Source organism: Corylus avellana, chromosome ca3 (genome assembly GCF_901000735.1).
Source record: "Corylus avellana chromosome ca3, CavTom2PMs-1.0".
NCBI lineage: Eukaryota > Viridiplantae > Streptophyta > Magnoliopsida > Fagales > Betulaceae > Corylus > Corylus avellana.
In genome coordinates this window covers 30,242,873-30,258,789 of record NC_081543.1, presented here as the reverse complement: position 1 = coordinate 30,258,789, position 15,917 = coordinate 30,242,873, and the positions used below count along the sequence as shown (strand labels likewise).

At 36.5% G+C, this 15,917-nt stretch overlaps 3 protein-coding genes across 5 annotated transcripts; 2 read left to right on the top strand and 1 right to left on the bottom strand.

Moving 5' to 3' along the window:
- Positions 1 to 1,977: 1,977 nt before the first annotated feature.
- LOC132176084 (phosphatidylinositol 4-kinase gamma 4-like) lies at positions 1,978 to 5,234 on the top strand. The gene is made up of 2 exons (XM_059588204.1): positions 1,978 to 3,955; positions 4,385 to 5,234. Exons 1-2 carry the CDS (start codon positions 2,618 to 2,620, stop codon positions 4,760 to 4,762), a joined length of 1,716 nt encoding a protein of 571 aa, XP_059444187.1. The 5' UTR covers positions 1,978 to 2,617; the 3' UTR covers positions 4,763 to 5,234.
- Positions 5,235 to 8,062: 2,828 nt separating this feature from the next.
- On the top strand, positions 8,063 to 8,842 carry LOC132176012 (uncharacterized). Its single transcript, XM_059588114.1, has one exon. The coding sequence runs from the start codon at positions 8,177 to 8,179 to the stop codon at positions 8,816 to 8,818; it is 642 nt and encodes a 213-aa protein (XP_059444097.1). The 5' UTR covers positions 8,063 to 8,176; the 3' UTR covers positions 8,819 to 8,842.
- Positions 8,843 to 8,979: 137 nt separating this feature from the next.
- LOC132176524 (GDSL esterase/lipase At4g10955) lies at positions 8,980 to 14,515 on the bottom strand. Of its 3 annotated transcripts, none has more exons than XM_059588758.1 (3): positions 12,466 to 12,549; positions 12,035 to 12,118; positions 8,980 to 11,444 (listed from the first exon to the last, which is right to left on the bottom strand). In XM_059588758.1, exons 2-3 carry the CDS (start codon positions 12,067 to 12,069, stop codon positions 10,463 to 10,465), a joined length of 1,017 nt encoding a protein of 338 aa, XP_059444741.1. In that variant the 5' UTR covers positions 12,070 to 12,118; positions 12,466 to 12,549; the 3' UTR covers positions 8,980 to 10,462. The 3 variants fall into 3 exon arrangements, with proteins under 3 accessions (XP_059444741.1, XP_059444742.1, XP_059444740.1); XM_059588757.1 differs by lacking the exon at positions 12,035 to 12,118 and adding an exon at positions 14,363 to 14,515 and having other exon boundaries at positions 8,981 to 11,444; positions 12,466 to 12,578; XM_059588759.1 differs by lacking the exon at positions 12,035 to 12,118 and having other exon boundaries at positions 12,466 to 12,533.
- Between the last annotated feature and the right edge of the window lie 1,402 nt (positions 14,516 to 15,917).

Below are 15,917 nucleotides of genomic sequence, written 5' to 3'. Positions count from 1 at the left end.
GCATTCAGAAACCTTGACATCATTTAAATCTAACGGCTCACCATATCACGTGGCATGTCGAACAAAGCAAATGCAACGGAAATATATGCATTGAATTACCAATTTAACCCTTCACTCTGACACCAAGAATTAATTCATTTCTGTTATTGAATCAAGAGATCCAATCTTAGATTGTGGCTCTTCACTAACTCTGACAAGGATTAATATGTGTCCTTATATTATTTGTTAGGATAAGGACTCTTTAATTTTATTTGAAGTAGAGACACGTGGCATTATTTACGTAATTAAATGCAACCTCCTTTAATTTTTTTCTTTTTTTTTTTTTTTAAAAAAAAAGACTTTGAGTTTGGATGCAGTAAAAAAAACAATGGGAGATCTCTTGTGACTTAAAAAAAAAATGACACAAATTTCCTTCAAATTAATTTAGAAAAAAATTTCTTCAACCTATTTTAATAAGTGACAAGTGTCATTCAACATTTTTTTATTTCTAAAAAATTAATGTTTAAGTTCATAAGTTAGTAAAATGACAATAAATGACTCTTAAAAATATTACAAAAAAAAAAAGTGAGAGATGACACTTGTCACCTATTAAAGTAGGTTGAAGGAAATTTCCTCCAAACATTTTTAGAAGAAATTTGTATCCCTCAAAAAAAGGATGAAAATCGTTTTCAATGAAGAAATAACTAGAATTCTCCTTTAATATTGTAATCGTTAGAACATAATCCTCTCAGGTCCATTTTAGACTGGAGAATATTCAGTTAACGCTTATGATCTCTTTAAAGAGATCTTAAGACCATAAATAGGACATTATGTTCTCATTAATAAAAATAATAATAAAATATTATATATATTTTAAAAATAATTAAAAAAGAAAATTATAAAAAATTAAGGGATGGTTGGCTACCCCCAATGGGTGGCCAGACCACCCCAGTTGGGGGCTGGGGGTGGCTTCGGCCTTTTTTTGGCCGGACACCCCCAATGGCCAAACGATTTTTTTTTAATTTGGCCATAGGGTGGTAGTATGGCCACCCCTGGTCGGCCATTGGGGTGGCTTGAACTAAAATGGGGTGGTCCGGCCACCCCATGTAGCCTAGATGGGGTGGCCAACCACCCTTTTTTTACTTTTTTTTTTAATATGAAATAATATATTATTATTATTTTTTGTTAGTGGAACAAGCGTCTCATTTGTGGCTCTAAGATTTTAAAGAAAAAATCTTAGCTATGAATTAAATATTTTCCAATCCATTTTGGACCGGAGATGATCTTATTCTATAATCGTCAACATATATTTGAAGCATAAGATATTTGTTATTACTTTTTTTGCTATAAGTTTTTTGCTAGAAGTAAACCAAACTCTTTATAGCGATTTCCTTACAAAATTTCAACTAGGGTTTTACTTTAATAATCACAAGTTTTTCAAGAATTATGTGCGCCAATAAGGTTAATACAAAAATCCTTTTTTAAGTCAATAAAAGGATAAATCATGGATAATTTTTAAAAAAAGTAATGATAAATACGAAATGCACAAAAATGTAAATTAAAAAAAAAAATTACATTTTTACATTTTTAAAAAAAATTTTAAAAAATCAATCTCCCTAAAAGCGTGATTGATTTTTTTTTAAAAAAAAAATGTAAATTTCTTTGAAATGATGTAATGAATATTTTACCATGTGACATTGTATTCATCTAATCACTAAATCTGTAAAATCTAATTTTAACCACAAATAATCATTTTAACTGCAAATAGTCATTTTAACGTTAAGGAGTAGTTGACTGAAGGGGGGGCATTTCAGTAAAAATGTTCCTCCGCTCCTTCCACGAAGTTGCTTAGATTTAAAAAATTTTCTCTCCTTTTCATAGCAAACAAACGGCCGTTACAATACAGCTAACGCCGTCGTTTTCTCCCGAACAGGTCTTGGTCGTTGGGTCAAAGCCTCTATAAAGCCAACGGCTACAATACCGTTCTCTTTCTCTGTCTCTCTCATCGGCGACAATTTCCTCGGACCAGAAAACCTCGGCGAAAACTTCGGACCCATTGAAACCGACGACACCCCAATCTCGGAAAAGTTGAAAAACCCGGCTCTATCCGTCGCCGAGTAGTTCCCATTTAAGCTCCCATTTGCAGCCGATTTTTCTTCGATTCTTTCCGGCCGGTCAGAATCCACTTTCTCTCCCTCCTATTTTCCCTTCCTCAATAATATTCTTAGAGATTTTCGGCCTTCCCAAAAGTCCTCGATATTGCCCGTCATGTCCCAGCCTCTTAGACCCTGACTTTCAAAGCGCGAAAAGCTTTCGTCTTTGAAGCCAGGATGTCCAAGAGTTTGGTTTCTGGTTCATTTTTGGCTTCTGGGTTTTCCACGTTCTGGTAATTAATTAAGGCTTACTCTTGAGTTTCTGGGATTTTAGATTTTTTTTTTTCCCATGTTTTGTACAGTTTTCGTTTTTGGATTTATTTTAGAAGAGGGGGTTCTTTGATCGAATTTGATTGAAGACCCCTGTTGGGTTTGTAAATATTTATGGGTTTGTTGTAGGTTTGAAAACCCTTTTGTAAAATTGAAAATTTTAAGGCAATAAGAAACAGGTTCGTGAGTTTCTTCAACCTCAAGTTTTTCGAACAATGTCTGTTGCTGATGTTGCTCTGGGTCCGATTCGCAAGGAGCCGGTGGATTATCGAACCCGGATAGGACCTTTCTCCAGCGAATCGATCCTTGTATACCTCACTGTCGGTGGTTGTGTAATTCCTATGCGTGTGTTGGACTCCGATTCGATAGCGTCAGTGAAGCTTAGGATCCAGACATGTAAAGGGTTTGTAGTCAAGAAGCAGAAACTAGTTTATGGAGGCAGAGAGTTAGCCAGGAACGATTGTCTCATCAAGGACTATGGTGTCACTGGTGGGGATGTTCTGCATTTGGTTCTAAGGCTCTCTGATCTCCTAGTCATCACTGTTAGGACCATTTGTGGGAAGGAATTTGAGTTCCATGTTGATCGGCATCGAAATGTCGCGTACCTTAAGCAACGTATTTGGAAGGAGGAGGCGAAAAGTTTTGTTGATGTTGAGGATGAAGAGCTTTTCTGCAATGGTAAGAAGCTCGATGATCAGATACTGATTGATGATATATGCAAGGACAACGATGCTGTGATTCATTTGCTAGTTCAGAAGTCTGCAAAAGTTAGAGCTAAGCCCGTTGAGAAGGATTTCGAACTTTCGGTTGTGGCAGCAACTGCAAGTGAAGGGAGAGATAAGCAATCCAGGGAGCTTCAAGTTGTGACAAGGGAGCCACCGGGTAGAGATTTCTGGTTGAAACCGATCATTGTTAATCCCAAGGCCAAATTGTCCCCATGTATTTGGGATATGATTAACTCTACATTTGATGGTTTAGTGAAAGGAAATGAACCTATCAGGTCCTCTGAAGGCACAGGAGGAGCTTATTTCATGCAAAATTCATTGGACCAGGAGTATGTTTCAGTTTTCAAGCCTATCGATGAGGAGCCCATGGCTGTACACAATCCCAGGGATCTACCTGTTTCAACAAATGGTGAAGGGTTAAAGAGGGGGACAAAGGTAGGAGAAGGAGGATTTAGGGAAGTTGCAGCTTATATATTGGATCATCCAAGGAGTGGACCTCGCACGCTATCAGGTGAAACGACCGGCTTTGCTGGCGTACCCCCTACCATCATGGTTCGCTGCCTGCACAAAGGATTTAATCATCCAGAAGGGTATGAAGGCAAATTAAAGAATGTTAAGATTGGATCATTGCAATTGTTCATGAAGAATGATGGAAGTTGTGAGGACATTGGTCCTGGGGCTTTTCCCGTGGATGAGGTACATAAGATCAGTGTGCTTGATATAAGATTAGCGAATGCAGATAGGCATGCTGGGAACATTTTGTTCCGCAAAGGAGAGGGTCAAACTGTGCTCATTCCAATTGATCATGGCTACTGCCTGCCTGAGAATGTAAGTATCTCTATTCTCTCCTTTTCACACCTCGCTATCTTATTAATTGTTAAGTTGTTCAAGCATAAGGCTTTTTGCCTGCATGTGATTTTGGTGTGAGTGACATTTATGGGATTATCGCATTTCAATGTCCATTGCTTGTCAAGACCTAAATGTGCTTGCTAGAGAGGTGTCTAAAGTAGGATTCAAGAACATGTGTGCACAAAATTGCATGTTCTTGTGCTAACAATTTTGTTCTCTTAGCTTTGTTTGTGTAATGAATTTTAGGAGCTTTCTCAAACTTGAGATGCAGATTTCTGGTTATTGCTAAAACCAAAAGATGCATTTTGTAGTCATGTAGCAATTGTGAATGCTAGCAGTGTGATTACTGTAAACAAATAGTTATCTTGTCCCGCCAAAATTGAGATTAGTCATTTTCTCTCTTTGCAGTTTGAAGATTGCACGTTTGATTGGCTTTACTGGCCACAGGTTCGCCAACCTTACTCTCCTGACACCATTGAGTACATAAACTCGCTAGATGCTGAACAGGATATAGCACTCCTGAAATTTTGTGGATGGGACATTTCACTTGAGTGCGCCCGGACGCTCCGAATATCCACCATGCTTCTGAAGAAAGGAGTGGAGAGAGGTCTCACCCCCTTTGCCATTGGAAGCATCATGTGCAGAGAAACTGTGACAAAGGAATCTGTGATCGAGGAGATTGTTCAGGAAGCCAAGGATTCCTTGCTCCCTGGCATGAGTGAAGCTGCATTTCTTGAAGCTGTCTCCCAGGTCATGGATTCCGTGCTTGACAAGCTAACAAAATAATTCTCCTATGATTTATATATAATCATATAATATAATATAATATAATATATGTATGTATTTACTGAATGATTGGTCCATTTTTGGATGGACTGAAGTTCGTACAAAATGTTCGTGGCTTACCTTGTTCTGTATAGGCCTGAAGCTTTCCTAAATACTTTCACTTCTGTCAACAGTTACCTGGGGTTGTGTCGGGATGTTGAACAAATGCTTAAGATCATGAATAAGATGTGTTCTACAGGATTGTCTGAGATACATACATGTCGATGTTAAATCAAGACTTCTATCATCCAAGCGGCCTCAGCTTAAGTGGTTGTGAGTTATATATAGCCAAGTGATATAGATGAGGTGTTTCTTTTGACAGAGTTCTAATTGTGAGTTCTTTCTTTGCGATCGGAGGACAATAGATTCAACTGACTCGAAGCAATTAAGATTTACAAATTGGAGTGTAGTTTGTGCTCAGGTTCCATGGATTGCTGGATTGTCTTATATATATTGATTGCATAGTTGTGTGTATGTTTGATTATCTAAATAAAGCAGAAACTATAATATATCTACATCCTGCTCACAGTTCATTTTTGTAGATTCCTAGTATAATGATGGAGACAGCTATTTGTTTGCTTTTTAACCAGCCGCATTTTAGCGTTGAATAAGCCCAAATTGTGATATGTTAGTTAGTAAAGGTGGTGCTGGGAAGAAAACAATGGATGCTTCTCCCTCTTAAAACAAGAGAGAGAAGTTCTAAAACCTCTTTGAGGAAAACACCGCTTTTTGTGACCATGTTTTGCCTAAGTGTCAGCCCTTCGCCACTACTGGCCTTTGTTGTTTCAATTGATGTCCTCCACCACCATGCATGGTGAGCCTCCATGGCGCGAGTGTCGCACACACCGCCTCTGTTGTCTCTCCATTTTGTCCTCGCGTTGGATCTATAACTTTCTCACTTCTCTCACAATGGATCTTTATAGTCTAAAGATTCTTAGATCTGGTTGTAGCTTTTGTTTAGGTGTCCACCAAGCATCCTTTGTCAGGTTCCTTCTTCATCAAACGCCAAGATGGTACTTTTTTTTGTTGGATCTGACCCAACCATCTTTAGTTCGAGACAGTGTCCCAATTGTTACGTTTTTCGTGCAGGTCGAAACTTACACGACAAGAAATTTCACTACCTTAAAACCGTTATAGTTACGGCTGCCGTTTACTGCTTATCTATTTGTTGTGGTTTCTCTTCTTTGGCTATTGCAATTGGTATTGTGATGGCAAATCTGCTTCAACTTTGCCTTTTCAAACCTGCTAGTTATAGCAGCCAATCCAATGGGTCAAACCATTCATATGGCTCATTTCCAGCCGTCTTTAGAGTTTTTTTTTGCAATTTTGTGGTTGTTTTGGGGTTGTTGTGATGTTCTTCCCTTCCCTTTTTTTTTTTTTTAATCTAAAAAGAAAAAAAGTTTGTTTCATCAAACAAACTGTGAGTTGTTGTAATAAAGAGTCACAGTTAGATGTGCATCTTTTCAGTTCCATTATCATCGTTCCTCTTAAAAAGTGCAGAGTTGCAAAGCTTATGTGCACTACTGCTGCACCTACAGCTACTGCTATAGGCCATCATCTTACACCACAAGCTTCTATTATTGCAACTTGACAATCTCCACTCTGACACCCAATTATTCACTCCAAGACTCACTCTCACCTTACTTTCTCGCCATTTGTCTCCCAACTTACAACTAACATTTTTCACACGACAAATTCCTTTTTTTTTTTTTTTTATTCTTCTTTTTTTAAAGTAATTAACATAAAACACTTCCATGTATATAGGTCGATTCTCAAATGATCGGGCTGTGTTTGGTAAAGAAATAGAAAAAGTGAGCAGATTGTAGCAAATTTAATTAATATGAGAAAAAAATAAGAATATTTTGTAAAAAAAGTAAAAAATTTTATTTTATAATAATTTTTTATTTAAATAGTAATAAAAAATAAGAATATTAAAATTAATTTTTTTTAAAAAAATTTTGATTTTTTGATCCGGCTCAATCCGGCCCTTTGCCAAACACACATTTCTTTTATGTCTTTATTTACTAAACCGGAGATTACATGGAATGGTGACAACTTAAAAACCAAATTTTAGAAATTCTGTTGGAAAAACCTAGCATTTTTCAAATAAAATAATAATAAACAAAGTGTCATGGTCTCACCTTTCACACCGTTGTCCCCTGCCCCAACTCTCATTTTCCTCGCTTATTATTATTATTTTTTTTCACAGGGTTGTCTTTTCTGTTCAGACAAGTGCCACCACCTAGATCCGTTACCAACATCTTTTCATTACACAATAAGATTAATTATTATTAAAATTAAAAAAAAAATACCTCTCAAATCATATATGAAACTCGAGAGAATTAAAATAAGGGTAAATACTCTAAACCCTCCTAAGATTTCTCAAAAAAAAAATTTTCTTGAGGTTTTATTTTTATCACAGGAGGTTTCTATTGTTTTGATAAATAACCAAATTAATCTATCCGTTAGTTGACTGTTAGTTGACCGTTACGACTGACACATGGACCAATCAAATACTGACATGTGGCACATAATTTTTTTAATTTTTTTTAAAATAAAAAATAAATAAAAAAAGAAAAGGAAAAAAAAAATTGGGGGTGGCTTGGCCACCCCCAAATGGCCAAGGAGCCACCCCCAATTTTTTTTCCTTCTCTTTTCTTTTTTACTTTTTCTTTTTTTTTCAAAATACATTTTTTTTTTATTTTTTTTTTAAAAAATTAAGTATATGCCACGTGTCAGCATCTGATTGGTCCACGTGTCAGTCCTAACGGTCAACTAACGAATGGACTAACTTGGTCATTTATCAAAACTACATAGACCTCCTGTGATAAAAATAAAACCCAAAAAAAAAAAAAAAAAAAAAGTTGAAAAACCCTATGGAGGTTTAGAGTATTTAACCCTTAAAATAATTAATCAAAATAAATATTAAATATGATAATAAATTTCACGTTATTTTGATATTTATTTCTTAGTAAAATAAAATTGATACTCTTAACATTTCCAAAAAAACACTACATTTTTTATTTTAGTTATCTTTATTTTAACTACTTATTTCACAATTTTATTTAAATATTTTTTTGTTTTAGTTTAAAACACTTATATTCTAAAGTCATGTCCATGTTTATCATTATTATTTTTTTAGTCTAATTTTAATTAATATATTATATTATGGTTTTTCTCGTTAATATTTTATTATTATGTCTCTTCGTTTAGATGTTATATTACGTTGTGTCTGAAAGAGAATAAGAAAAGAAAAAAAGACTCAAAGATATTTATATACCGAAGCCAACGTCAAGAAAGCCCTTAGCTTGCGCCTTATCTCTCTCACTCTGACAGACACACACACGCACACTGCTCGGCGATCCAGTCGGAGCGATGAGCAAGCCACACAGCCACCGGCCACCGTCGGGCCGAACCAACCTGGCCTCGTGCATAGTGGCCACCATCTTCCTCATCTTCGTCGTCATCATCGTCCTCATCGTCTACTTCACCGTCTTCAAGCCCCACGACCCCAAGATCTCCGTAAACGCCGTCCAGCTCCCGTCATTCTCCATCGCCAACGGCACAGCCACCTTCACCTTCTCCCAGTACGCCGCCATCCGAAACCCCAACCGCGCCGTCTTCTCCCACTACGACAGTACCCTCCAGCTCCTCTACTCCGGCTCCCAAGTCGGCTTCATGTTCATCCCCGCCGGCAAGATCGACCCCGGCCAGACCCAGTACATGGCCGCGACCTTCTCCGTCCAGTCCTTCCCCTTAACGGCTCCCCAAACCGTCGGAGCCATGGTACCCCAACAGTCCTTCCCCTCGACGGCCCCCGAAACCATCGGACCCATGGGGCCCCAGCTCGCCGGCGGCGGGTTCCGAGTCGGCCCGACAATGGAGATCGAGTCGAGGATGGAGCTGGCCGGTCGGGTTCGGGTCCTGCACTTCTTCACTCACCACGTGGAGTCTCGTGCCGGCTGTAAGGTTGTCATTGCGGTGAGTGATGGCTCTGTGTTAGGATTCCACTGCTAATTCTTTGTTTTCTTTTTTTCTTTTTTTTTTTTTGTAGTTAGTATTTTTCTTAGGTTTTTGTGTGACCCAATTGGTTGGAGAAACTAGAAAGTGTAAAAAAAGAAGAAATTAATTTTCTGATTAAAACTTAGATTTTGAGCTTAAATTTTTTTTTTTTTGGTAAAGTTTGAGGCTTTGATTGGTGGATAAAAAAAAAGAAAAGGGTTTTTTCTCTTATGGGATGGAGAAAAATGAAAAGGGCGGAAGAGGGCATTTGCTTTTGTTTTGTGGAGATTAATTGGGCAGTAAGTAAAGTTTGATGCCATTATGACGATATTTAGGAGGTGGGGGGGATTGAATTAATTAAGAAGAACAAGTGTGAGAGTAAAACATGGCGACAGAGGTGGTGGAAACCCACATATAGGAAAGGTCAAAAAAGCAGGCTCGAATCCCAAGGCAAATGGGACAATAATGACACTTGAGGAGCCTTTGTCTCCAATTCTGCACTGGACCCAACAAAGTTAAAATAATAAAAATCTCACCTCCAAATCCACTTCTTTTACTGACTTACTGCACTGGATCGCAATTTTTGACTTGCTGGTTGAGCTCCCAATGCAAAACACCAACTCAAATTAGAATATGAATATTTAATTTTATCAATTAAATAAGTCGAGTTAAATCTGGTCGAACTAAATAGAAATTAGAAAGTTAGAGTCGGTTTGATTGTTTATTTCTTAATGCATTGGATGGGGTGTACTTAGCTCCACTGCAACAGTTAAAACACCCTTCAATTACATGCTAGCTCGGTATAACAAATGTATAACAAATTATAAAAGAATTGTATATTCGTCGGTTAAACCCCCCCAATCATGAAAGATGAAACACCTTAGGGAAGAAGCATTTTTGATTTCTCAAAAGTTGAGAAACTACTCATTTGTTTCGTAGTTTCTTTATAATAAACTAAATCCTCGTCACCGGCCATGGCAATTTCCTTGAACAAAGCCGCATCTCGCGCGTCTTTACAAACTATACCATTTCATTCGGACCACAAAAAAAAAAAAAAGGTGGAAATTTGGTAGTGATTAGGTATTTACTTCAATGTTTGAAGGCGATATTCTCTTGATTAGTCTTTTGGGTTTTCTTGGGTGGGTCCTGATCATTAGTGTTTTTGTAATGGCTATGGAGAAAAGGTGTAGACAAAATATAGAAGCACTTCATACTTTGAGGTTACATGGATTTGAAGAAAAGGAAGAAATCAATCTCACATAACATAACATAGACCAATTTATTTGGACACAATCTATAACATTCATTAACAATGACCCCAAGTACATACAAATGTGCAAATCAATTCAAATGTAATATGCCATGAAAGAAGTTGGAGGCTTCAAACCTCCTTGCTGCAAACCATAGACAGAGATCAGCCTTCTATCCTAGTGTCAATTTGAAATGAACTGGCTGAGATCAGGCAGTTGCAGGATACCAAGCTGATTAAATCTGCTCCCATAATTAATTACAACAGAAGACCAAAATAATTTATCATCAATGCAAACGTAAGGCGTAAGAAATGTTATTTAGCGTGCTGCTATACGATTGTCATACAATTGAGATTATGTAGACAGTCGTATAACAATCAACTAAATAACATTAAAATCATTATAATAATTATGATAATAGCTGTCTATACTTGTAGACCTTGGATTGCAAGTTTAGATCAGGTGCCCACCACTGGTGAATTCCATGAGCTTGTTTAAAATCCTGGGAAGGAGTTTGGTTAATGGTCAGACTTGCAGAAGGAATGAGGTGAAGTGGTTCTGACTCCTTCCCCATCGCATTCATTAGCAGACCTGCAATGGAGTTCTGGGTTGCTAATCTCTCAATACCTCCTGCACCAATCTCTTCCATCTTTTTCCTGTGTTCAAAATACCCAATATATTCTGAACCAATGTGATCACCAGGGTTCACAAATAGACAAGGGGCCCATGCAGACAAAGTAGCAAATGGATCTTCCGCATTATTCCTCTGGTGTTTACCCTTCATAGCAAGAGTGAGCCCTGCTGTGATCACACTGCCTGCAATTCGAATCCCATGTTTCAGTCTTTTATCCTTAATTCTCTCAATTGGGGCAGAAAAGAATGGCGGATTGAAAAGAAAAGATTCGAGAAAGATGCCGGTCTTGGCCATAGTTTTTCCAGCAAGCATTGCCATTGCTGACCCGAGGGAGTGGCCAGCTAACCAGACATTTGAATCGCCAACTGCAGCAACCATGTTTCGGACAGCTTGCATAGCAATCTCAAAACGAGATGTCCGGTGAAGTCCATTCTGAAGGAGGTGCAGATCCAACTCGAGATCCCGTGAGAGGGAGTCTGGCTTATTCAAGGTGCCTCGGAAAGCAATCACATATCGTGGACTTCCATCTAGTGAGTGGTTGTGGTGAGACGCTGGAGGATTGAATTCATAAATGACACCAAAGATGGAAGAATCAGCATCATCTACAAGATGACGAAGCAACCGAAAATGGAAAAACTCCCACCAAGGAGGAGCAAGGGCATGGGGACCTTCACGTTTTACTTGGCGGTCCCGTTCAAGAATGTAGACACCCTGAACCAAACAGGCAGCAACAGACCTTCTATGGTGTGCACTCTCCCTGCATATAGCACATAGCATCTTGTAAATACAGAAAGAGAACATCCAGCAAAACTAAACCGATGTTGACTTAGAACTATTCCAATATAGGATGAAACTGTTGTAGTTTTAAGGACCACAAGAGGATCTTCGTAGAATTAAAGGATTTATTCTTTAAGACTCTTTCTTTGGGCTGCTGCCTCAAATTGTAATTTTTCGAATTTTAATGTCTTTTTAGGTCTCTTCTCTGCTACTTGCTAGGCTTGTCTCTTGTATATTTCATGTGTAATTGAGTTACGCCTTTTCTCTCTTATATGTATATATATAGGATGAAATTGACTTAAACAAAAGATAGCCCATGTATGGGAAGTTTAGCCTAAGGACAAAATCTTTATATTCTAAACAGTAAGAATCCAAGCTGACGTCAAATACTATGCTCCCAAGTCAATGTCAACAAGCATAATGGGCACCAGCATCTAGATGTGTTAAAAATATAAAACTGGGTGTAATTAGAACACATGTTACTCTTACTGGGAAAGGGGATGAAGCCTATGAGTCATAATTCCAACCTGTAAGTTGCATCAGAAAGAAATTTTTTTCTTTTTTGCTTACAAGTAATTAACCCCAAGGGGAGGGGGAGGTTTCATCTAGTGACTTTCACATCTTGACGCGTGGTTCCCAGTCGATTGAGCTACCCTTTGGAGTTGGAAAAAAGAAAAATTAGCCCATGAATTGCAAGTTTAATCCAATCAGATTACACTCTCGATTGAAACAGCTCAGAAAAAACCATCTTTCTATTGTTTAATTATCAAGGACCAATCTCAGTCCATTTGCAAGAGTTGAAAATATACCATTGCTCAGTCACAAGCACACCCTACATATCATCTTCAAAGAAACTCAGCGACCATAGACCAAAAAAGAGAAATAAATTTTGAAACAGGGGACTATTATTTATTATCTATTCTTCTTTTTCTTTCCTTCTATCTTTCATTCTTTTTTGTTTTTCTGTTTTTGATTGGGAGGGGGAAGGCTGAAGGTCTTACCAGTCAACAGAAGTTAGGTGTAATGGCCCTGAAAGGCTAAAGTCTTCCCTCTCGGAGGCCATTACACCATATGTTCCTTATCCCTCTTCCCCTTGATATCCTCAAAAGCTGTTCTGCAATGCACAAGGCCAGAAAGTGTTCAGAGGTCATAGTAGATTTGCACTGCGGATACTAGATTGAAGAACTAAATTGGCAAAACAATTTGATTGCAACCAATCTCAAAACAATGCAAACCCTTTGGAAAACTCATTATTTGCTTTGAAAATCCATCTCAACAACAATCACTTCAAGAGCACGGAAGACAGTTTCCAAGCTCTCTGGTACAAACTATTTCCAAGGTATGTTTATCTAAATCAAACACAATAACTTCAACAGAATCTTTTGTTTATCAAGTTTTTCAAGAGTTCCTCAAGCCTAATGAATTCCAAGGATCTTTCACTTGTTATTTATACAGTACACACTCTACATTGATGTATGAATCATCCCAAACCAACAGAGCGTGATTGGAACCCCCAACCTCACAAAAAAAAATAATAATAAAAAATAAATAAACCTTTTCCAAACAATACAGACATGGTTTTTCCATCCAAATTACTAAGGACTGCCAACAAAAGTTCTAAAAAAATTCCTATATTCCTTTCCATACAAAATATGGCCATGAGTAGGCCATCCGTAGAAATTAAGAAGTATTTAAAACCATACACTTATTTAGAGATTTTCAATTATAATAACTTCGATCAGACCCTTCTAATTGGAGCATAGCCAACTTCTAGATTCTAGACAATAAACTGCAACAAGAAAACCACTTTGGAAGCACTTCAAACCTTATTTCCAACATACAAATAGTCACCTCATGGTACGTCCAAGTTTTTAAGAAAAAAATACTTCAATAAATCAAGAGAAGTAGAGTACAATTAAAACTGAAACTCCTTAATACATGGAGTTAGTTCTATCCAGAAAACTGAATACAAGATTTAAATATATAAAATCTAATCTATACATTTGAATTTAAAGTTGGAATTCCCAATACTATCTCTGCTTTTGCCGTGATTGGCTGTGTTTGAATATTTGTTGCATTATCACTATATTTCTCATTCCAATCAAGTATCTACCTTTACGTTAAAAAGAATCCCCATGAAAATAGATAAATGAATGAATACAGAAGCATGTGGTTGTTGTATCTTTACCGGAGACTTTTTCATGTAGACCCTCACCCTTATTCCCCATAAGCTAATATTTTGCAACCTAACAAATGCTACTGTGCAACGAGAACATTGTCTTTTTCACCTTGTAGTCTAGCAAGAATGATAATGGTGCAGGTAAATAAAATTTTAATAAGCATAGAGAAGATCCAACATTTTTTTTTTGTTAGTTCATTCTCTTTTGAACACAGCATATGCAAGTTTTACAATATACTGGAATAATTTACTCAAGTTTGACCAAATCATAAATCTCTTTTATAGTTTGTTTCTGTTGTCTTCCTAGGAGATCCAAATCATAATCAATAGCTCAAAATCGTCTTAAATTAGGAGTAGTTGCCAAAAATACATAAGCTTTACATAAGACCTATTAAGAAATGCAAGTTTTGTTTTTTCTGTTTAAGATTTTAATTAACAGAACAAGCATAAGACCCATCATGAAAAATGCTCAAAACAAGCCTTATTTTACCTCCCCTTCATTTTCAGCATGGTTGCTAAGAGACCATTTTGGAGAAAAAAGAAAACTTTGATTTCTTACATACAAAACCAAATCAACCCCAACCCATTACAAGGTTCGAGCTTTTCTTTCTGAACATCCTCCAACACTGATAAATCAAACCGACATTCTGATAACCAATGCCCCTGGAGGCTAACATATCAAAAGCCAAGAGAGAGAAAAAAAAAAAAAAAAAATGTACCTTCAAGAAATTACAGTAGATATCAGATCTGAAGAAATGTGCAGAAGGGTTCCATTTCTATCATTTTTCATTTGGAAATGAGAGAGAACATATTTCTCTATCCTATATGCAAAGGATGATGGCGATTGTCGGAATCTTGAACCAAAGATTCGTTGGAGTCCGTGTGAAGCGAAAGCGTTGAAAGACGGTGTCGTTTCTATTTACGTCCTGGCTTGGCTTAATACGGTATCATTCATCATTCTCAAGTAGCATGTCAAAAAAATAAAAAAAACAAGTGGATGTGAATATGCTACATAAAAAAGAATGCTAGAAAAATGCTCTACTTGAGAATGTTGAGAAGCATTTCTCAATTTAGAATCCCTAATATAATTATTCTGCGTATAATTTTTTAGATCTTAATAATTATTTTTAAAATAAATAGTTAGAATGTTATCAACTTATCATATTAGTATTTATTACTTTTAAAATTTTAAATGATATGATAAATATTGAAAAAATGGTAGATTGGTAAAAGTAATAAATATTGATATGATTATTTTTAATTATTTAATTTTAAAACAATAAAAAAAAATGGTTAAATACCTTATTCTATATATGGTTTAACTTCTTTATTTTTTTGCCTATTAAGGTTTATTTTTTATCACAAGAGGTACTTTTGGCTTGCCTAAAAATGGAGATGGTACCTTCATTTAAATTCTATCCAAAATTTGATGTAACGACACATCAGTACCAATAAGAAATTGACATATGTCTATATAATTAATTAAAAAATTAAAACATTAAAAAAATTATATTTAATTATATTTTAAAAAAAAAAAAAAAATTTGGGAGTGGTTGTAGCCACTCCTTTGGCCATTCCAGCCACCCCCAAACCGACCATTTGGGGGCGGTTTCGGCCACCCCTTTTTGCTCCTTGGAGTGGCTCAAATGGCCGGTTTTGGGGTAGTTTTGGCCACCCCACTTGGCTCCTTGCCACCCCCAAATGGCCGGTTTGGGGGTGGTCAACCACACCCCAACCCCAAATGGCCGTAGCCACTCCCAATTTTTATTTTTATTTTTTTAAAATTTAATTAAATATAATTTTTTAAAAAAAATTATTTTTTTAATTAATTATATGGACACGTGCCAATTTGTTATTGGTGTTGACATGGTGTTCCGTCAAATTTTGAATGGAATTTAAACGAAAGTACCATCTTTGCCTTTAGGCAAACCAAAGATACCTACTGTGATAAAAGTAAATCCTACGAGACAAAAAATAAATAAGTTAAACCACATGGGGAATAAGGTATTTATCCCTAGAAAGAGTTGAAGTAATTATACATCTTACAATATTTTAAAAAAGAGAAATAATTAGTATCAATAATTTGCTCATATTTCTCCTATATTCTCCTACAAATTCAATAGATCAACCATTAAATTTGTGGGGTCTACAATTGACTTATGTAGAGTTCACATAAGTTCATAAATCTAATGATTGATTTGTAAAATAAAATAAGAGAAAAATACTGACACCAATCCTTCTTACCTTAGCTTCAAATCACGACAAATTGAGATG